At 37.4% G+C, this 15700-nt stretch overlaps 2 protein-coding genes across 3 annotated transcripts in view; one reads left to right on the top strand and one right to left on the bottom strand.

Annotated features, from left to right (window-relative positions):
* Mcm9 (minichromosome maintenance 9 homologous recombination repair factor) overlaps positions 1-15700 on the bottom strand; it is a 77757-nt gene that overhangs the window by 42629 nt on the left and 19428 nt on the right. The window contains exon 8 of one of the 2 annotated variants that reach the window (XM_046466988.2): positions 821-4262. The exons of the other annotated variant lie outside the window; for it this stretch is intronic. Within the exon in view, the coding sequence (XP_046322944.1) occupies positions 4192-4262 (71 nt within the window). The 3' untranslated portion in view covers positions 821-4191. Of the gene's footprint in view, positions 1-820; positions 4263-15700 lie in introns of those variants that run through there. 2 annotated transcript variants of the gene reach the window in all.
* On the top strand, positions 729-12980 carry Asf1a (anti-silencing function 1A histone chaperone). The gene is made up of 4 exons (XM_046466989.2): positions 729-860; positions 6806-6921; positions 10963-11139; positions 12586-12980. Exons 1-4 carry the CDS (start codon positions 752-754, stop codon positions 12796-12798), a joined length of 615 nt encoding a protein of 204 aa, XP_046322945.1. The 5' UTR covers positions 729-751; the 3' UTR covers positions 12799-12980.

Here is a 15700-nt window from a genome sequence, read left to right on the forward strand (position 1 = left end):
AGCTGAGCCTAACCAAGTGTGGACAACTGAATCTGATCTGTTAAATTCAGCAGAGCCGACAGATCCGTTGCACTGATGTAAAAAGAGTATTAAAAGGAAAAAAAGAAAAAGGGGAAAAAAAAAAAAAACCAAAAAACCAAAAATCCTCACGGAGCACACGAGGGGCGGGATCCCGCCCTCCCGCCCCGTCCGCGCCGCGGCCACGCCCCCACAGCGGCCACGCCCCCTCCCATCCCTGCCGCGGCCACGCCCGACGTGAGACGCGGGAGTCGCCGGGCCGGAGGCGGGGCCTGGGCCGCCCCTCCCCCAGCTGCCGCCGCCGGCGGCCTCCGCGCGGGCCTCCCAGCCCGTATTCCACTCACTTTGTTCTCCGCCTTTGTCCTAATCCACACCAGCAGGTGGAGCCGCAGTTAAAGTTTCCAAGTCCATTCCGGGAGCGGGAGCCTATCTTGTTTGCCGCCGAGGCCCTCGCTGGAGGAGGAGGGTCAGAGCTCGGGTGCAGCCAATCGCGGGCAACGCTGCTAGTTATCAGAGCAGAATGGGCTGTAGTTTAGTGAAATAGGAAAGCTGCAAAACACTGTGGAGTGCTCCCGTGTAAATAAAAAGAGGAAAAAAAAGTTTCTCAAGTCGCCGCTGCACGACGTCGGGCCGGTGCCGGGGCGGGGGTCTGCGCTCTTCCGAGCGGCCGCGCGCTGGACTTTATTGTGCCGCAACAAGCCCCCGTCCCCATTGTTTGTGTTTTTTTCAAAATATGGCAAAGGTTCAGGTGAACAATGTAGTGGTGCTGGATAACCCTTCTCCTTTCTACAACCCGTTCCAGTTCGAGATCACCTTCGAGTGCATCGAGGACCTGTCTGAAGGTGAGTCGCGGCGCCGCCGCCCGCCCAGGCTGTCAGTTGCGGCTGCAGATGTTGAAAGTTTCCCGGGCCCGGCCTCGCGCGGGCGGCCGGCCGCGGCGCCGGGCGGGCTGCGGCTCGCCTCTGCGGAGGGAAACTTGAAGTTGATGGACGACGGCTGCCGAGGCGCGCGCAGGTCCAGCCGCAGCCCCGGCGCCTGCCGCGGCTCAACTTGCGAGGAACTTGTTCGAGCCGAGGTAGCCATGTTGTCAGCTTTGTCTGGCGGGCGGGAGGGCGGTTCGCGGGACCCGCACTAGCGCCCGCGGCGCCGGCCGGGACTAGTGCCGGGCTGGCCCCACGCCTCGAGCTGCCTCCGCGACCCCCGCGGCCAGACTGGGCTGGGAGAGGTGTGTGTGTGGTCGCCCCGGCGAGTTAGCAGCGGAGCCATCTTACCCCAGTAGAGAATTGGGCTGGCGACCCCAGCGTCACGACGACGCCTCTGCCCCGCTGCGGGTGACGAGCACGGCGCCCCGCCTGCCCACCTTCTTGCCCCTGAGCCGAAGGGAAATCCATTTTTAGAGCTTACGGTAGAGTTGCCGTACTCTCCTGGCCGGCCATGCCCGGCCGCTCCGGGGAAGAGAGCGAGGCTGTCCTCTCGCTGATTTCTGGTTTCCTCGGCCAACCAGCGGGGAAGGCGGGAGCAGGCTCGGCCCCTCCGCGCCGCTGGCTCCCCGGGGGCCGCCCGTCCTCCCCGGCCGGTCCTCCCGGCCAGCGCCGGGGATGCTCGTGGCGCCCAGGATGCTGGCGCGCAGGCTCCCCGACCAACGTGGACTCCTTTTCCTTAGTGACGGAAATCTTCTCTCCTCTCTCTCAGGAAGAAACATATTGCTAAGATAGGAAGTTACATTTAATCCAAGAGCAGAAATAAGATACTTTAAAAAATTCCCAGGACTTAATCTCTGGCTTCTAAATAGTCCGAAAGAAGACCGTCTTCGAGAACGTGTTGAAATCTAATTAAAATAACCACATCCAGACAGATACAGAATACACCCTGAACATAAAACACAAACGTGGGCTAGGAAATAAAAGGTAAAGTCCTGATGGCAACGCAACAGTCTTTAGTATTTTTACGTTTTAAGATCTTAAAAAGAATCTTTTTAATACTTGCAGTAGTACATACAGTATTTAGAAAGCTAAATCTTGATAATCTTTAATCTGTGCTTTTTTTTAGATTTTATTAATACAATTCAGTGCTTTATTTTCAAAATCTGAGTGGAAAAAAAGTTTGACTTAAGTATTAATTTCACAGTTAAAATAGGGGGCCATCTTTGAGCTTACATGTATATTTGAAAAAATGCATTTAAAATTATTAGGCTAATCATGGCACTGTAAAGCATTTTTTCATTTTAAAAATCAGTTCTTAATCTCTAAAATGTATTTTAAGTAAGATGTTAATTTTAAAAGCAATGTGCACTCATTGCAATAAACTTTAAAAAGTTGTACAAAGTAGCAGTCCTCAGTACCTACCCTCCTTTAGCTAACCACAGTTAACACGTTAATATGTGACTTGTTTTAATATATACATCAAGCATAAATGCATGTATTTCATATGGAGCATATTCTGAAGGACTGCTCATTTATTAAAATGTAGTAATCTATAAAGAGGTCATGGATAATAAAAGATTATTTTTCTTACTATTTTGAAACCATTTGGTTACATACATTTACATGGTACTACTAAAAGCATTTCAACTGCCAGCCCATTTTTCATACCTAAGAGTCAAGTCATTTTTCTTCCAAACAATTGCATATACAAATGGGTAAATATAAGAAAAATATTGATCAATCCATCCCAATTTATACTAGGTGTTTTGGGCATTAGAAGACCTTCAAGTTACCAGTTTTTCGCAAGGATGCCTTCCATTTTAGGATGTTGTTACAGGGTCTTTACATGGCTAGTTTGAAACCTGCCATTTATAGAAGCCAAACTGTTCCATTTTTAACGTGGATCCTTCAGAACTCAGCTCAATAACATCACAGATTTCAAGAATACACCACTTCCACTGGTAACACTTCACATCGGGGTACCATCACTGGGCATTTATTTAGTACTTTTTAAAATATTTTAAGCTGAGTCATTGAGAAGCTGCAAAGGAATCTTTCAAAAAGGTGCCATGCTTGTGTACTCCACCTAGAGGCTGTGTGGATTAAGGAAGTTGAGTTTACAGAGCAAAGGTTCCTTTTAGGTTCCATACTTTTATATTGTAGTTAGTTTTTAATAATCTATTCCTGAAATTAATCTTCAGAATATTCTGAAGAGAATTTATAAATTACTCTTTCTTGAGCCCCAAGCTATAATTAAGCCACCATTTTTCATACTTTAACTGGTCAAAGTCCCCTTTAAAAACTACACTATTGGTTTGCTTCAGAAAAAGCCTTATATAGTGTTTGTTCTTCAGATAATTGGCTTGTTTCTAACATAAGGCCTATGTCAGGGAGTAAAATAGTTCTACAAAATGAAAGGTCAAGATTTAAGCAGAAGTTGGACTGGGGTTGTAGCTCAGTGGTAGAGCACTTGCCTGGCATGTGTGAGACACTGGTTTTGATCCTCAGCACCACATAAAAATAAAGGTATTATGTCCATCTACAACTAAAAATAAAAAGATTTAAGCAGAAGTTACAAAGCCTTCACAAGAATTGACTGATCTTTTTATTTTTTAAGTTTGTATATCAATAATTACAGCTACTGATAGTTGAATATTTACAGTGTATCAGAATTGAACATTGTGATTTATACTCTGAATTTTCAAGCTTATTCTAATGCTAAGTGCTGCATCTTTAAAACCATAGGTCTTTCCAATAGTTTAATTAATTTTAAATCCCCTTTGTTGACTTCCTTGGGTCACTCCCACTACCACAAAAGGAGATACTTTCCGCCTGGGATTTCTACAACTGAATGAAATTTAACTTTTTATGTAAATGAATAAGCTCTTTCAACTGGTAACCTACTTAAAGTAGATGACCTTATCCTTTCCTCTTTGAAATACAGAGGGCTGGATAATTAAATCTAGGTTAAAAATAATAAAACAAGTAACACTAATTTATAAAAATTGCTGGCCATTTAAAATGCCGTAGGTTCCACAAGGATCCCACAGCATAAAAATCAATGTGTAGACATTCCTTGATTTGGTTGGCTTTTACTAGCTAAGGCTAGATTATTCCTTCATCCCTTCTTACTTTCACCTCCCCACACCACCACCAATTACTGCCTTCTTTCACTATTAATTCAAGAGCTAGAAAGGTTAAAATTTATCTTCCCAGTTATGTTTTGGAGAGTCCAGACTTTGGAATTGCCCTAGCACATCTTGGATTTTGATTCTTTAATATATTGTGTAGATGAGTAGGTTAGAGTTCCACATAAAATACCTAAAAAAAATATATATATATATATATATATATATATATGTATATATATTATATAGATATAATATATATCTAATAAAGCTGTTGAGGTTTTACCAACAGTTTTAAGTGGCAGAACCAGTACAAGCAGGTTTATAAATTATGGGTACATTCCCTATGTCAGACAACATGCCAGCTTATACCATTGAGTCCAAGATCCTACTGGTACAAATACATATGAAATTAACAATCTTATGAAAACCTCTATGACAGTTCTCAGTCTTATCCTCTCTTGGCTAGCTTAGTAGCTTTCACATCTCTTTCAAAAGCTTCTTGGCTTTTCGGTCACCTACTTAATTAGCCACTAGTTTCCTAACCTACTTTATTGATTCTTCTTTATCCCATCAATTATAATGGCTTTATATACTACTGCCAATTTCCAAATTTTATCAGACCTATTTAGTTATCTCCACTTAAATATGTAGTAAACATCTCAAACATGTCTACAACTAACAGGGTAATTTTCCTCTCCTCCCACCTCAACCCCTGCAAAAAAAAGTGTCTCTTCCTGCTTCTGTCATCAGAATTTATCCAGGATATAACTGTTTCACATCCACCATGGCCACACATAGTCCATGATACCATAATATTTTGCCTCATCATAATTTTTTAATATTTTTAGTTGTAGATGGATCTTTTTAATTTTATTTATTTGTATGCAGTGTTGGGGATCAAATGCAGGGCCTCACACATGCCACGCAAGTCCTCTACCACTGAACCACAACTCCAACCCGGCATCATAATTTTTTGAAATAGCCTCCTGTTGTCTTGCCCCCTTATAGTCTATACTGAACGCAGCAATTTAAATGATGTTTTAAAATGAAAATGGATCCCTGTCACTTCTCTGCTCAAAACCCTTCAATGGGCCTGAAGGTGTGGTTCAGTGGTAGACTGCTTGCCTGCCATTCACAAGGACCTGGATTTGATCCCTGGCACCAGAGAAATAAAGAAAACCTTTGGCTTCCCATGTCATTCAATGTAAAAAGTCAAAATCTTTTAAGTTGGCCTTCAAACCCTTGTCTTATGGTTGGTTACTGACCCCCTTGTTCATTCTGTTCAAGTCCAGCCTCACTTTTTTCTGACCATGCCAAGCATGTTTTCTCCCTGACTGGATGTTCACATTGCCTGCTTCTTCATCTCTATCAACAAGTAGGTGTTCCTGTGAGAACCCAAATGCGGAAATGTACTAAAAGTGGGCAAAGTGAGTGGTCAAAATCTAGGATAGAGCCATGACATAATAGGCCCTCAACAGTCACTGATTTTTAAGAACATGTATAAACCTGAAGTAGCTTTCAATTCAATAAATTGCAGTTTATAATAACATAAAAAAGTACCTATCATTTCTTTTATTAAGATATAAAAATATCTATACAGTTACACAAAAATGGCACTAACTAGATTCTCTTGTAAGTGATCCAGAAACTCATGCATTTGGGGGTGTTTATGTGGTCTCAATGAATCTACCGTGCAGGATTCACTCATGAATCCAAGAGCAGGCCACACATATCAAACACCCTAAGAGGATGAGGAAGTCTCTTAAAGATGATTTGTATTTATAGAATTGTCTTCCTTCCCCTACTAAAGAGGAGACTCCTTCAAAAAGTAGCAGTTTTACTTATTCCTGCGTTCTCCAGAGTACATTGTAAAAAGTGTTCAATTAAGTTTGCTATTGAATTACATATCAAGTCTTAGAGTGCACCTGAGTTTGTTTTATACTCCTTGTGCCCATTGCTCCTATATATACTCTGTTGTGCAAACAGGTGGAAGGTTCTGGGTTTCCTCTTCCCAGTTTAAAGAATATATGACCTGAGGGAAAGAAAACCCTGTGGTCCTTTAACCACAGTTAGTATAGTTAGTAATAGGCATCAGTCCCAACTAAACCAGTAATGTGCATCTTCAGTTTATAGTTTCAGTCATGAGAAGTGATGATAAAACAGCTACTTTGTTTCAGTTGATGAGCTAATAAAGCCCTTACTTCTGAGTCAAAAGGGAGTTATGCTAATAATGATTTTTCTACTTGAGAGCTCTGTGCTGATTTGAATCTCACAAGACAGGCCTTCCAAAGTATGTTGAGGAGGTTGTTAAAAGATGACATGCAAAAAAGGGCTAAGGAATTCCTTAGCCAAATAAACATGGGAAGTGCTGGACTAAGGTTCCTGGTATTCTTTATTAAGGGATGTCTCAGAACACAATGTTGGCAGTGCTTTATAAATCTTTTAAGACAAGGTGTATAGCATTTCCCAAATTACTGGTCATGCAGTCTTTTTTTGTGTGAAGAGCACTGTTCAGGGACCAGTGTTTCAGAAAAGATCATTTTGAGAAAGTGGTTTGAAGAATGAACTCTGGTAAGAATTTTATAAGAAGCGGTTCATTGCCTTTCTGGATTTTCTGCTATTCGAAATCATTTTGCAGCCAATGTATGGCTAAGTAGACATTAAAAGGGTTTTTTTATGTCATCTGGGAATGTAATTACTGATATGAAAAAATGTTTTGGTTTTTAACTCTAGACTTGGAATGGAAAATTATCTATGTGGGCTCTGCAGAAAGTGAAGAATATGATCAAGTTTTAGACTCTGTTTTAGTGGGTCCTGTTCCTGCAGGAAGGCATATGTTTGTATTTCAGGTAAGATTCATCTTAGTAAATTTGTATACCAGATATGTTTCTAAATTGACTGTCTCATGGTTCTTATCCTTTTACTTTTGTGTTAAATCACTGCTTCAACTACTTTTAATCTGCTGTCTTTCAGGCAATCTCTGTCATAAAGGGACTGCACTTCTTGGTTTTATGTACTGAAGTGATGTTAATAATATTTTGCTTCAGGGAAGTGCACAGCATGTAGTAAACCTTATACTATATGATGGCACACATAGTGATTAATCTTGGGCTCTTCTAGTAGATCAGACTTTTAAGATGGCTGTCCAGAACATGGATTCAAAACACTTTGCTAACTGGTACAGTTAACCACATAACCAGGCAATAATATGAATCAATAGTAAGGGAAACTAGACCATTTAGTAATAAACATTTTCAGTTTATGGTTTCAGCCACTAAGAGTGATGCTAATATAACAAAAACTTTATTTCAGAATAGTCAGTAAATAAACTACATTAACTATAGATGGAGATGTGTGATATTGAGGCATTGAATTTTGAGGGGATCAAATCCAGGAACTTCTGCATGCTGGGCAAGTACTCTATAAATGAGTTTATCCCTAGCTGAGTCACTGGAATTAAAGTCCAGTGGTTTACTAAGACATCTAATCTACATACCTTATCAAGGACTACTGTTGTAAGTCCACTAGTCATTTGTGAAGAAGAAATCTACTAATATAAATTATGTCCTCAGATACCACTGACAGTATTTGGTCTGTGCCAAGGCTTCAAACATTGTCTTCTGTATGCAAAAGTGTGATTTCTTTTAATTCATGCTAAGTTGCTATATAAAACTATTGAGTCATTTCTAAATTCTCCATGCTTCTTGGAGGGAGATATTAATAATATTCCAAAGAGTAATTAGCCATAGGTGTTTTTTTTTTTTTTAAATAAACTTATTAGTTTTTGTTATAAGTATTTCTACCCAACAAAGTCTCACTGAAAAGATAGAAAAGTCTGGGGCTGGGGTTGTGGTTCAGTGGTAGAGTGCTCGCCTAGCATGCACGAGGCACTGGGTTTGATCCTTAGCACCACATACATGTAAAATAAAGATATTGTGTCCACCCAAAACTAAAACATATTAAGAAAGAAAGAAAAGTCTAACTCTTCCTGTCACAGACGTTCCTGTTTTCTCACTTCATAGTGACAAACCGTATTCAGTTAAATTGGCCCTGTCTGAAATCAGCAAAGAGGGATGAAGATGTGGCTTAATAATGGAGCACTCACCTGACATGTGTGAGACTCCAGGTTCAATCCCCAGGGCCACAAATAAACAGGCAAAAGAATCACTCAAACACAGTCCAGCTCTAGGGATGCCTTTCCTAAATATAGAATTCAGAGACTTGTTCTCTTAGCCTTAGAAGCTTTATATTAGGAATGCATAAATAATTTAATGTATCAAAGCAAATGGTGAAGAAAAGCTCTAAAACACATTAAAAGGGTTAAATGAGTTGTACGAGTGTATAATCTTGTGAAAAGTGGGTAACACAGAACGCCCAGTTCTGCAGAAGGAAGCACTGCCATTACAGACCTTGGTCAAACCCCACACCGCTGTGTGTGAATTTAGACAAGCTCATCTCCCTTAGAGACTCCACTCATCTATAAAATGTAGGTAGGATCCTACCTTCATGAGAATGTTATAAAGAATAAAACAGTATCATCACTGACAATCTAATTACATCTATAATTAGAACTAAATTTTTATTCTCTTAGTTTCTTGAAATTGTTATATAAAGAGGCAGGAATTGATTTGGCTCACACAAGCTTGGGGAACCCTTACTTTACTGATAGTAATTCATGGTGTAGTAAAAGAAACTTGGGTTGACATATAGTGCTACTATAAACACTTAGATAAATGCCTTGGTTTTGAAATAATCTATTGAGAATCTTTTTTTTTTTTTTTTTTTTTTTTATTGTTTGGAACAACACTCTCCTAAGCTCTTGGTTAAGTGTTATAAGAGAAAAAAAACCTCATTCAATAGTATTTCCTTCTAGTGATAAGTAGCCTTACCTTGATATCAGTGTGCATATTGCCAAAAAGAACAGATGTTTACAAAATTAACATCAACAGAAAGTGGCTAAGGTACAGTTTTTGATGTGTTTTAAGTAAAGCATGCCATAATATTCTCCTGTTCTACTATGATTCTGCTTCAGAATTATTCAACTTGCCTGTTTCTTGAGTTGTCAAAGACTAGCAGTAAGACAGCCAGACATCTGCCTCATATTGCTGGTTGAAGGCAAAGATCAAAGATCTCTGTCCATCACTTCCTTATCCTGAATGATCTGAAAGACTTGCTACTTTCTCTAATTGAATTTGCTAACCTGAGTAGTTTAGCAAACAGATTTTTAAACAAACATGCTGAGAACCCATTTGTTGTGTGATGAGAAGCAATATGGAGGAGAGTTCCCATAGTGCTACTGAACTATTTCCCATCTCCACCTACTGCAACATGAGAAACCCTATGGGTACTTTAAAAGTAACCTAACCCCTCTGGGGAAGAGGTGTGTAAGATCTCTATGACAATCATCTTTGGGATAAGCTCTCTGTTCTCATGGTGTCTCTCCAAGGAGATCAAAAACACCTTCAAGACAGGATCTGAATAATGAATAAATTTCAAAACACTAAATGCTTAAAGCTGTACCAAACATAAGATTATAAAGATGAACTAGATGGGACTCCTGCCCTGGACAAATTAGGGAAGACTGAAGAGTAAACATAATTTGATTGTTGAGCATACAAGTACATTTTAAAAAGCTGCTAACTTTACCTTCTTGGGGCTTATAAGGATACAAATTTTTTCAGGATGTGAGGGAAGTACATTTCAGGCCAAGGGAACACTATGTTCAAGGCACAGAGGTGGGAAAGGTTATCAGCACATCTTAAAGAACTTGTTTAGTAATTCATATCTAGAACAAGAATTGAATTAAAGGAGGTATGAATGGAGTTATTGGAGAAAAATTATGAAGGATCTTAAAAATGAAGATAACCAAGATTTTGATCCCTACAAAATGGGAATAATCTATGGTTTTCAAACCAGGCTAAAGGACAGAAACAGATCTGTGTTTGAATCCTAATGCTGGCAGCAGTACAAATGATAGGCTAGAGGTGAAGAGACAAGTTAGAAGGTTTTTGCAATATTCCAGATAAGAAATGAAGACATGAAGCCAGCCTTCAGCAATGAGAGATGTTGAGAATGACTGGATGAGAGAGATAAGCATTGGCTGAAATTTTACCTAGGCCCAGGATGCTCCTTAGTGTCCTGACAACAGTAAGCTAATTTGTTGGAATTTGCTGGCTGGTTCAGGTTGAGCTCAGATGTCTCAGGTATTATCACTGCCTATGTCTTCTCTGTCTGTGGCTCCTTCCATCCAATCCATGTCTTTATTTCCTGTACACTGCTATAGATACAGCCCTAGCCTTTTCTTGTGTTCGTAGCCCCTTCTCTTCTCATTTCACCTTCTGCATTAAAACAAGGTCTTTGATATCATCTACCTAAAACAATCTTCACCCTCATTGAATTTCCACCAATATAGGTAGTTTAAACAGCATGTTTTTATTTTTTAGCAAAGTGACTATTTACAACAGTGGATTATTAACATTTTTTTAAAATGCTGTATATATTTCATCTTCATTTTATACTAATTTACAATTAGAATATCTGTTGAGTGGGCATGAGAATATAAGTGTCCTGGTATAATAAAACATTTCTTGCCAATAGGCTGTATAAAGAAAGATAATATTTATTAATTAGGTCTGTAAATTATAACCGGACAAAGTTAAAATCCATAAGACTATTGATTTGATTGCTTAAGGGTACTTAATTATAGCATGGATAAATATGAGCAATATTTTTAAACTAGAAGCCTATCTCAAAAATGAACACTTGCCTTCCTAATGTGATTTCTAAGTTTCTGTTGCACCTTCAATTGATATTGTTAAAATAATGAAAACTCCAGCCTTTCATGCCATTAACAGCTTTTTTGTGTTTCTTTTCTTTTTAAATTATTTTAGGCTGATGCACCTAATCCAGGACTCATTCCAGATGCAGATGCCGTAGGTGTAACAGTTGTGCTAATTACTTGTACCTATCGAGGTCAAGAATTTATTAGAGTTGGCTATTATGTAAATAATGAATACACTGAGACAGAATTAAGGGAAAATCCACCAGTAAAACCAGACTTTTCTAAGGTAATATTCCTGTCATTACTTTTAAATTACTTATAGTTTTTTTAGGAAGTTGCTATTTCACAGTACACTACGAAAGTGGCTTTGATACAAAATAAATTTGAAGTCCTTGTGCCATCTGGGCAAAGTGATTATTGTTCCATTATCATGGATCACCTCAAACCCTACATCCAGTGAATTACTAGTATTAATGTTGGGCAGATACCTTGATAGTCTCTGATGGTTTACAAAAATGAAAGTGCCTCTTGTAGAACCAGGCCATTGTTTATGGCTCTGTCTGTTGCATTTTTCAATGCGTCAAGATTTACCTGATTTTAACTTTTAGGACAAGCAAGTTCATATCTGTGATATTATTGATTAATCACTGTTTTTATCTATAAATTTTCCCAAAATTATAGGAAGAGATTTTCTGTTTGCATTGTATATGAATATTGTTCTTATGCCACCTAAATGCCTTGTTTTAGTTGCTATTCTTAGAAGTTAGACTATAGGTCTTAATTTTTTTTTTTTTTTTTCCTTCTGTACTAGAGATTAAACCCGGGGGCATTCTACCACTGAGCTATATCCCAGCCCTTTTTCTCTTTTTCAGTTTGAGACAGGGTCTCTGTAAATTGCCCAGGCTGGCTTCTAACTTGGATCCTCCTGCTTCAGCCTCTGAGAACTGAGATGACAGGCATGTGCCACTATGGGTGGCTTAGATCTTAAATATTTCTGATTATGGAAAACAGCTTAAATTCCATGAAGTTAAAATATGATTTAGTAGTTTCAAAGATATTTAGTATCTTATAAGTTTCCATTAGGAACCATTAGCAGTTTAATAACTGGTGATTTTGTGAGGATGCAAAGTAAGCAAAGTTAAAATGGCACTATCTGCCAGACCTTTCAAGAAAAATTTCATGACTGTGGAATAGAAAGTTCTCCTTTCTGATAATAAAGCTGGAATGCTTTTTATCCTATTTGTGGGGCCTTCCATTGATCTATTACTTGTATTGAAGAAAACAAAGAAACTAATATATTGTTTCTAAGAATGAGCCATAATATTTAAAAGGTAGGAAGCCACTATAATGAAGTTACTACGTATTCATAATAATATAATATTTGGGGAACTTATTCATTTTCCTTGAAAACATCAATCTAAAGAGATATTGTTTCAATAAAGCATCCTCTGAAGCATTCACCTACAAAAGACTTTTTCCCTCCCTTTTAGGAAATAAAAGTATAGAAGAGTTAGATGGCTTATTGGTAGTGAAAGATCTATATGAATTCTCTCAGATTCTCCTTTTTTTGTTTCTACTAGGAAAATAAGTTCTTTGCCGTGGCCTCAGTCTTCGTTTATTAGTTAGGCCTGAAGGGCTTTATTTGACTTATACCTTTGTATGTGAATGCCTCTACTTTCTATGGTGATCTAACTTTCCTAGTGTTTACCATTTATATATTTCCTTCCTCTAGCTTCAAAGGAATATTTTGGCATCTAATCCCAGGGTCACAAGATTCCACATTAACTGGGAAGATAACACAGAAAAACTGGAAGATGCAGAGAGCAGTAATCCAAATCTACAGTCACTTCTTTCAACAGATGCATTACCTTCAGCATCAAAGGGATGGTCCACGTCAGAAAACTCACTAAATGTCATGTTAGAATCCCACATGGACTGCATGTGACCACCTGCCATCCCTTTAGTACAGATTAAGCTATTAAAAACAGAACTATTTCCCTGAAATTCCGTAAGTACATAGTCAAGACACAATGTGAAGAATTTGTTTAAAAACATCCTGTAGAAAGTTTATAAGAAAACCAGTATTTGAGCAAATTGTGGAATATAAATACAACTATTTTTAAGTAATTTTTTTTCTCTAATGTGTTATTTTATTTGTTCTGAAACTAATCTGATTAAAGCATATATATTATTTTCTTCTCCTTTATATGTAATTAAAGCACTTATAAAAAGGAAAATATGAATCATCAAACCAGATTGTGAAGATGTCTTAGCCTCTTGGACAATAATCTTGGGACCACTATTTTACTGGCCTTTGAAAGAACAAAGTTGACTTCAACTAAATGTTTCTTCCTGTGAAGACAAAGTGTGGTTTTAATTTAAGAGGCAAATTTCCACTGGTTAACAAAAAGGAGTCCTTAAAAGGGGAATTTGAAGTCAACTAAAAACTACCAAGAACTTTAGGTTTCAGTTTTTCCAGGCCACCATAACATCTTGTAGCTGCTATTATAGTTCATGTAATATTGGACAGTAGTTGGTTTGGTTTCTAAAATAATAACAAATGTGGCTAATTGTTTATAAGGTCCTCTGGCTATGGTTTTGGTTTTATAACAGGACATCAAAACACATGAACTATAACTCATTTTTGAACAGTGATTTCGACATATCAAGAGCATATAAACTCCCTAAGTTTAAGAACATGAGATTATAATAGCTCAAATATACTTATAGATCATCTATTGTTGGCATTATTTATATAAAAACAGTGGATTTAGAAAGGTATATTTAGCTTTATCATAACATTAGTTACTATCTATATTTTCACATCTATACTACTCTTTCCCATGTCCTCTGACAATTCGAGAAGAATAGGATCAGGCATATTTGTAGTTGACACATTCTAGATAGCTTTTCCAGATAACAGGTTTTTGAAAAGCAATAATGGAAAGGAATTTATTAACTAAATGGGTCAAAAGGTTATTTTTCTTTAATGACATCTAGGTACTTCAAAAAGTCTCTATACTCCATTAAATTAAAGGTAGAATATTTTCATTTGACTCTTGCTGCTAAGCAAGGTAGCCATATGATTACAGCTTATGCAGTGCCTTCATATCTAAAACTTTTATACTTCACTTTTTAAAGCTTTTATTTTGAGGAAAGGAAAAAGCATTTGTCTAAATACAGACTCTTAAGTTGTATATATTTCATGTCATTCTAAAATAGTGAATTTGTGAAGTAAAGTTTTGCTAAATATTAAACTTTGGAATTTAATATGCCAGATTATTAGAATATTGTCCATTAACTAGTTCATAGATTTTAAAAGCAAAATGCCTCCGACTGTTAAAACTATATGAAGAAAATATCATCTTTGTCTAACTGAAATTAAAAGAAAATGTTAAGGTATTAAAATGAAAATAAAAGTAATACTTTCCAACAAAGAGCTCAGTGATTAATCTAGTAGGAATAAGATATGTTCTCATTAGAAATAAAACATATAAACTAAATCACCAAATAATGCAATCCACTGCTGACTTTTTATTCTGACTAATTAAAAGATCACTTTGTAGTGACATCAAAGAGTTAGGTTTTTATATCAATTTGGAAATTGACAGCTAATTTTCACACAAATTTCGGACTTAAAAACAGTTACCTTTTATTACCTTAAGTTTTATGGCTCTGTTAAGTTAGTTTTTTAAAAAAAAATTAATAACTGAAAATCGATTTGGAATTCAAATATTAATAACTAAGAACTAGTGTGTAGGTTTTTTTCTCCCTGGTAGCCTCATTTATAGACACTATATCTGAATTTAGCTGGCAGGCTCTGAATTGTTTTTCCCGCCTTTTGATCATGAAGAATATAAACGTGAACAAATCACCTAACGGCACTGTGGAGATAAGCTGAGTAGGTTGGAGGAAATCAGGGTATCATTTGAGCTGAGAACACAATCCAGGAATCTGAGGAAGCATATGTGCATTTGTCGTTTATAACCTTTAGATTTCTATATGGTCTTATCCTGTGGTTTTAGGATTTTGGATTTCTAGTTTTATCAAAAGTCTGACAGCAGTTTTCAGATTTTTTTACCATGATCCAAAAAAAAACATGACCCTGTAGCATCACAAGTTTATATTAATTTTCAGCGCATCCTTTAGTGTACCTCACTATGTGCTGCATGACTCCCTAATGGGTTGCAATAACAGTTTGAATAAAAGCTAATCTGGTCCTTTGAGTAGGTGAGAAGTAGCAGTCAATTTTCTACGATTATGAAATTTATATTCCCTCTATCGGTCTTTTTGCTCATATTTGGGTTATAAAATAGCATAAAAAAGAGGGGAAAATGCTAATGTATTTTTACAATTCACTAACACAGTGAGTTAATAGCTATTCATGATGAAACTTCCTAAATAATCTTATGTTACTGGTAGTCCACAAGATGACTTGGACTTATTTCTTGACATACCAGGTAATTAGGAAATATTCCATATCAACATTCCACATAATTACTTGGGAAACATCTTTCTTTGTTGCAGACACCACTTTATACAGAACCCTAGAACACTGGATTGTAAAGATTCTAAAGTACACAAGTGTTCTTTATATAATCTTTCCTACTTCCTTTCAGTAGTAGGTTTGTCCACTACTTTCAATTTATAAATTTCTCCTTGTTAATGCATATTAATGTACTGTTTTATTTTAAAACTCGAGAGGCCATTTACTTATATGGGAACAGTGGAATATCTTGTTATATGATAAACTTTGAAGTGTAAGCTTCTCATAAGAAATTTGAACATAGGCTATGGAAATTAGGCTCTCTTAACAAGTAGCAAATAACAAGATGTGTGAAACCAAA

This window comes from Marmota monax, unplaced genomic scaffold (genome assembly GCF_021218885.2).
Source record: "Marmota monax isolate L192 unplaced genomic scaffold, Marmota_monax_Labrador192_F-V1.1 WCK01_AAM20220418_F8-fsc00140, whole genome shotgun sequence".
Lineage (NCBI taxonomy): Eukaryota > Metazoa > Chordata > Mammalia > Rodentia > Sciuridae > Marmota > Marmota monax.

What these genes read in the sequence shown, in the direction of transcription:
- Asf1a (XM_046466989.2), top strand. Translation starts at nt 752, where the DNA reads ATGGCAAAGGTTCAGGTGAACAATGTAGTGGTGCTGGATAACCCTTCT. An exon ending in CATCGAGGACCTGTCTGAAG is followed by an intron (nt 861 to 6,805) that starts GTGAGTCGCGGC and finishes TTTTAACTCTAG; the next exon opens with ACTTGGAATGGAAAATTATC. An exon ending in TAAAACCAGACTTTTCTAAG is followed by an intron (nt 11,140 to 12,585) that starts GTAATATTCCTG and finishes TCCTTCCTCTAG; the next exon opens with CTTCAAAGGAATATTTTGGC.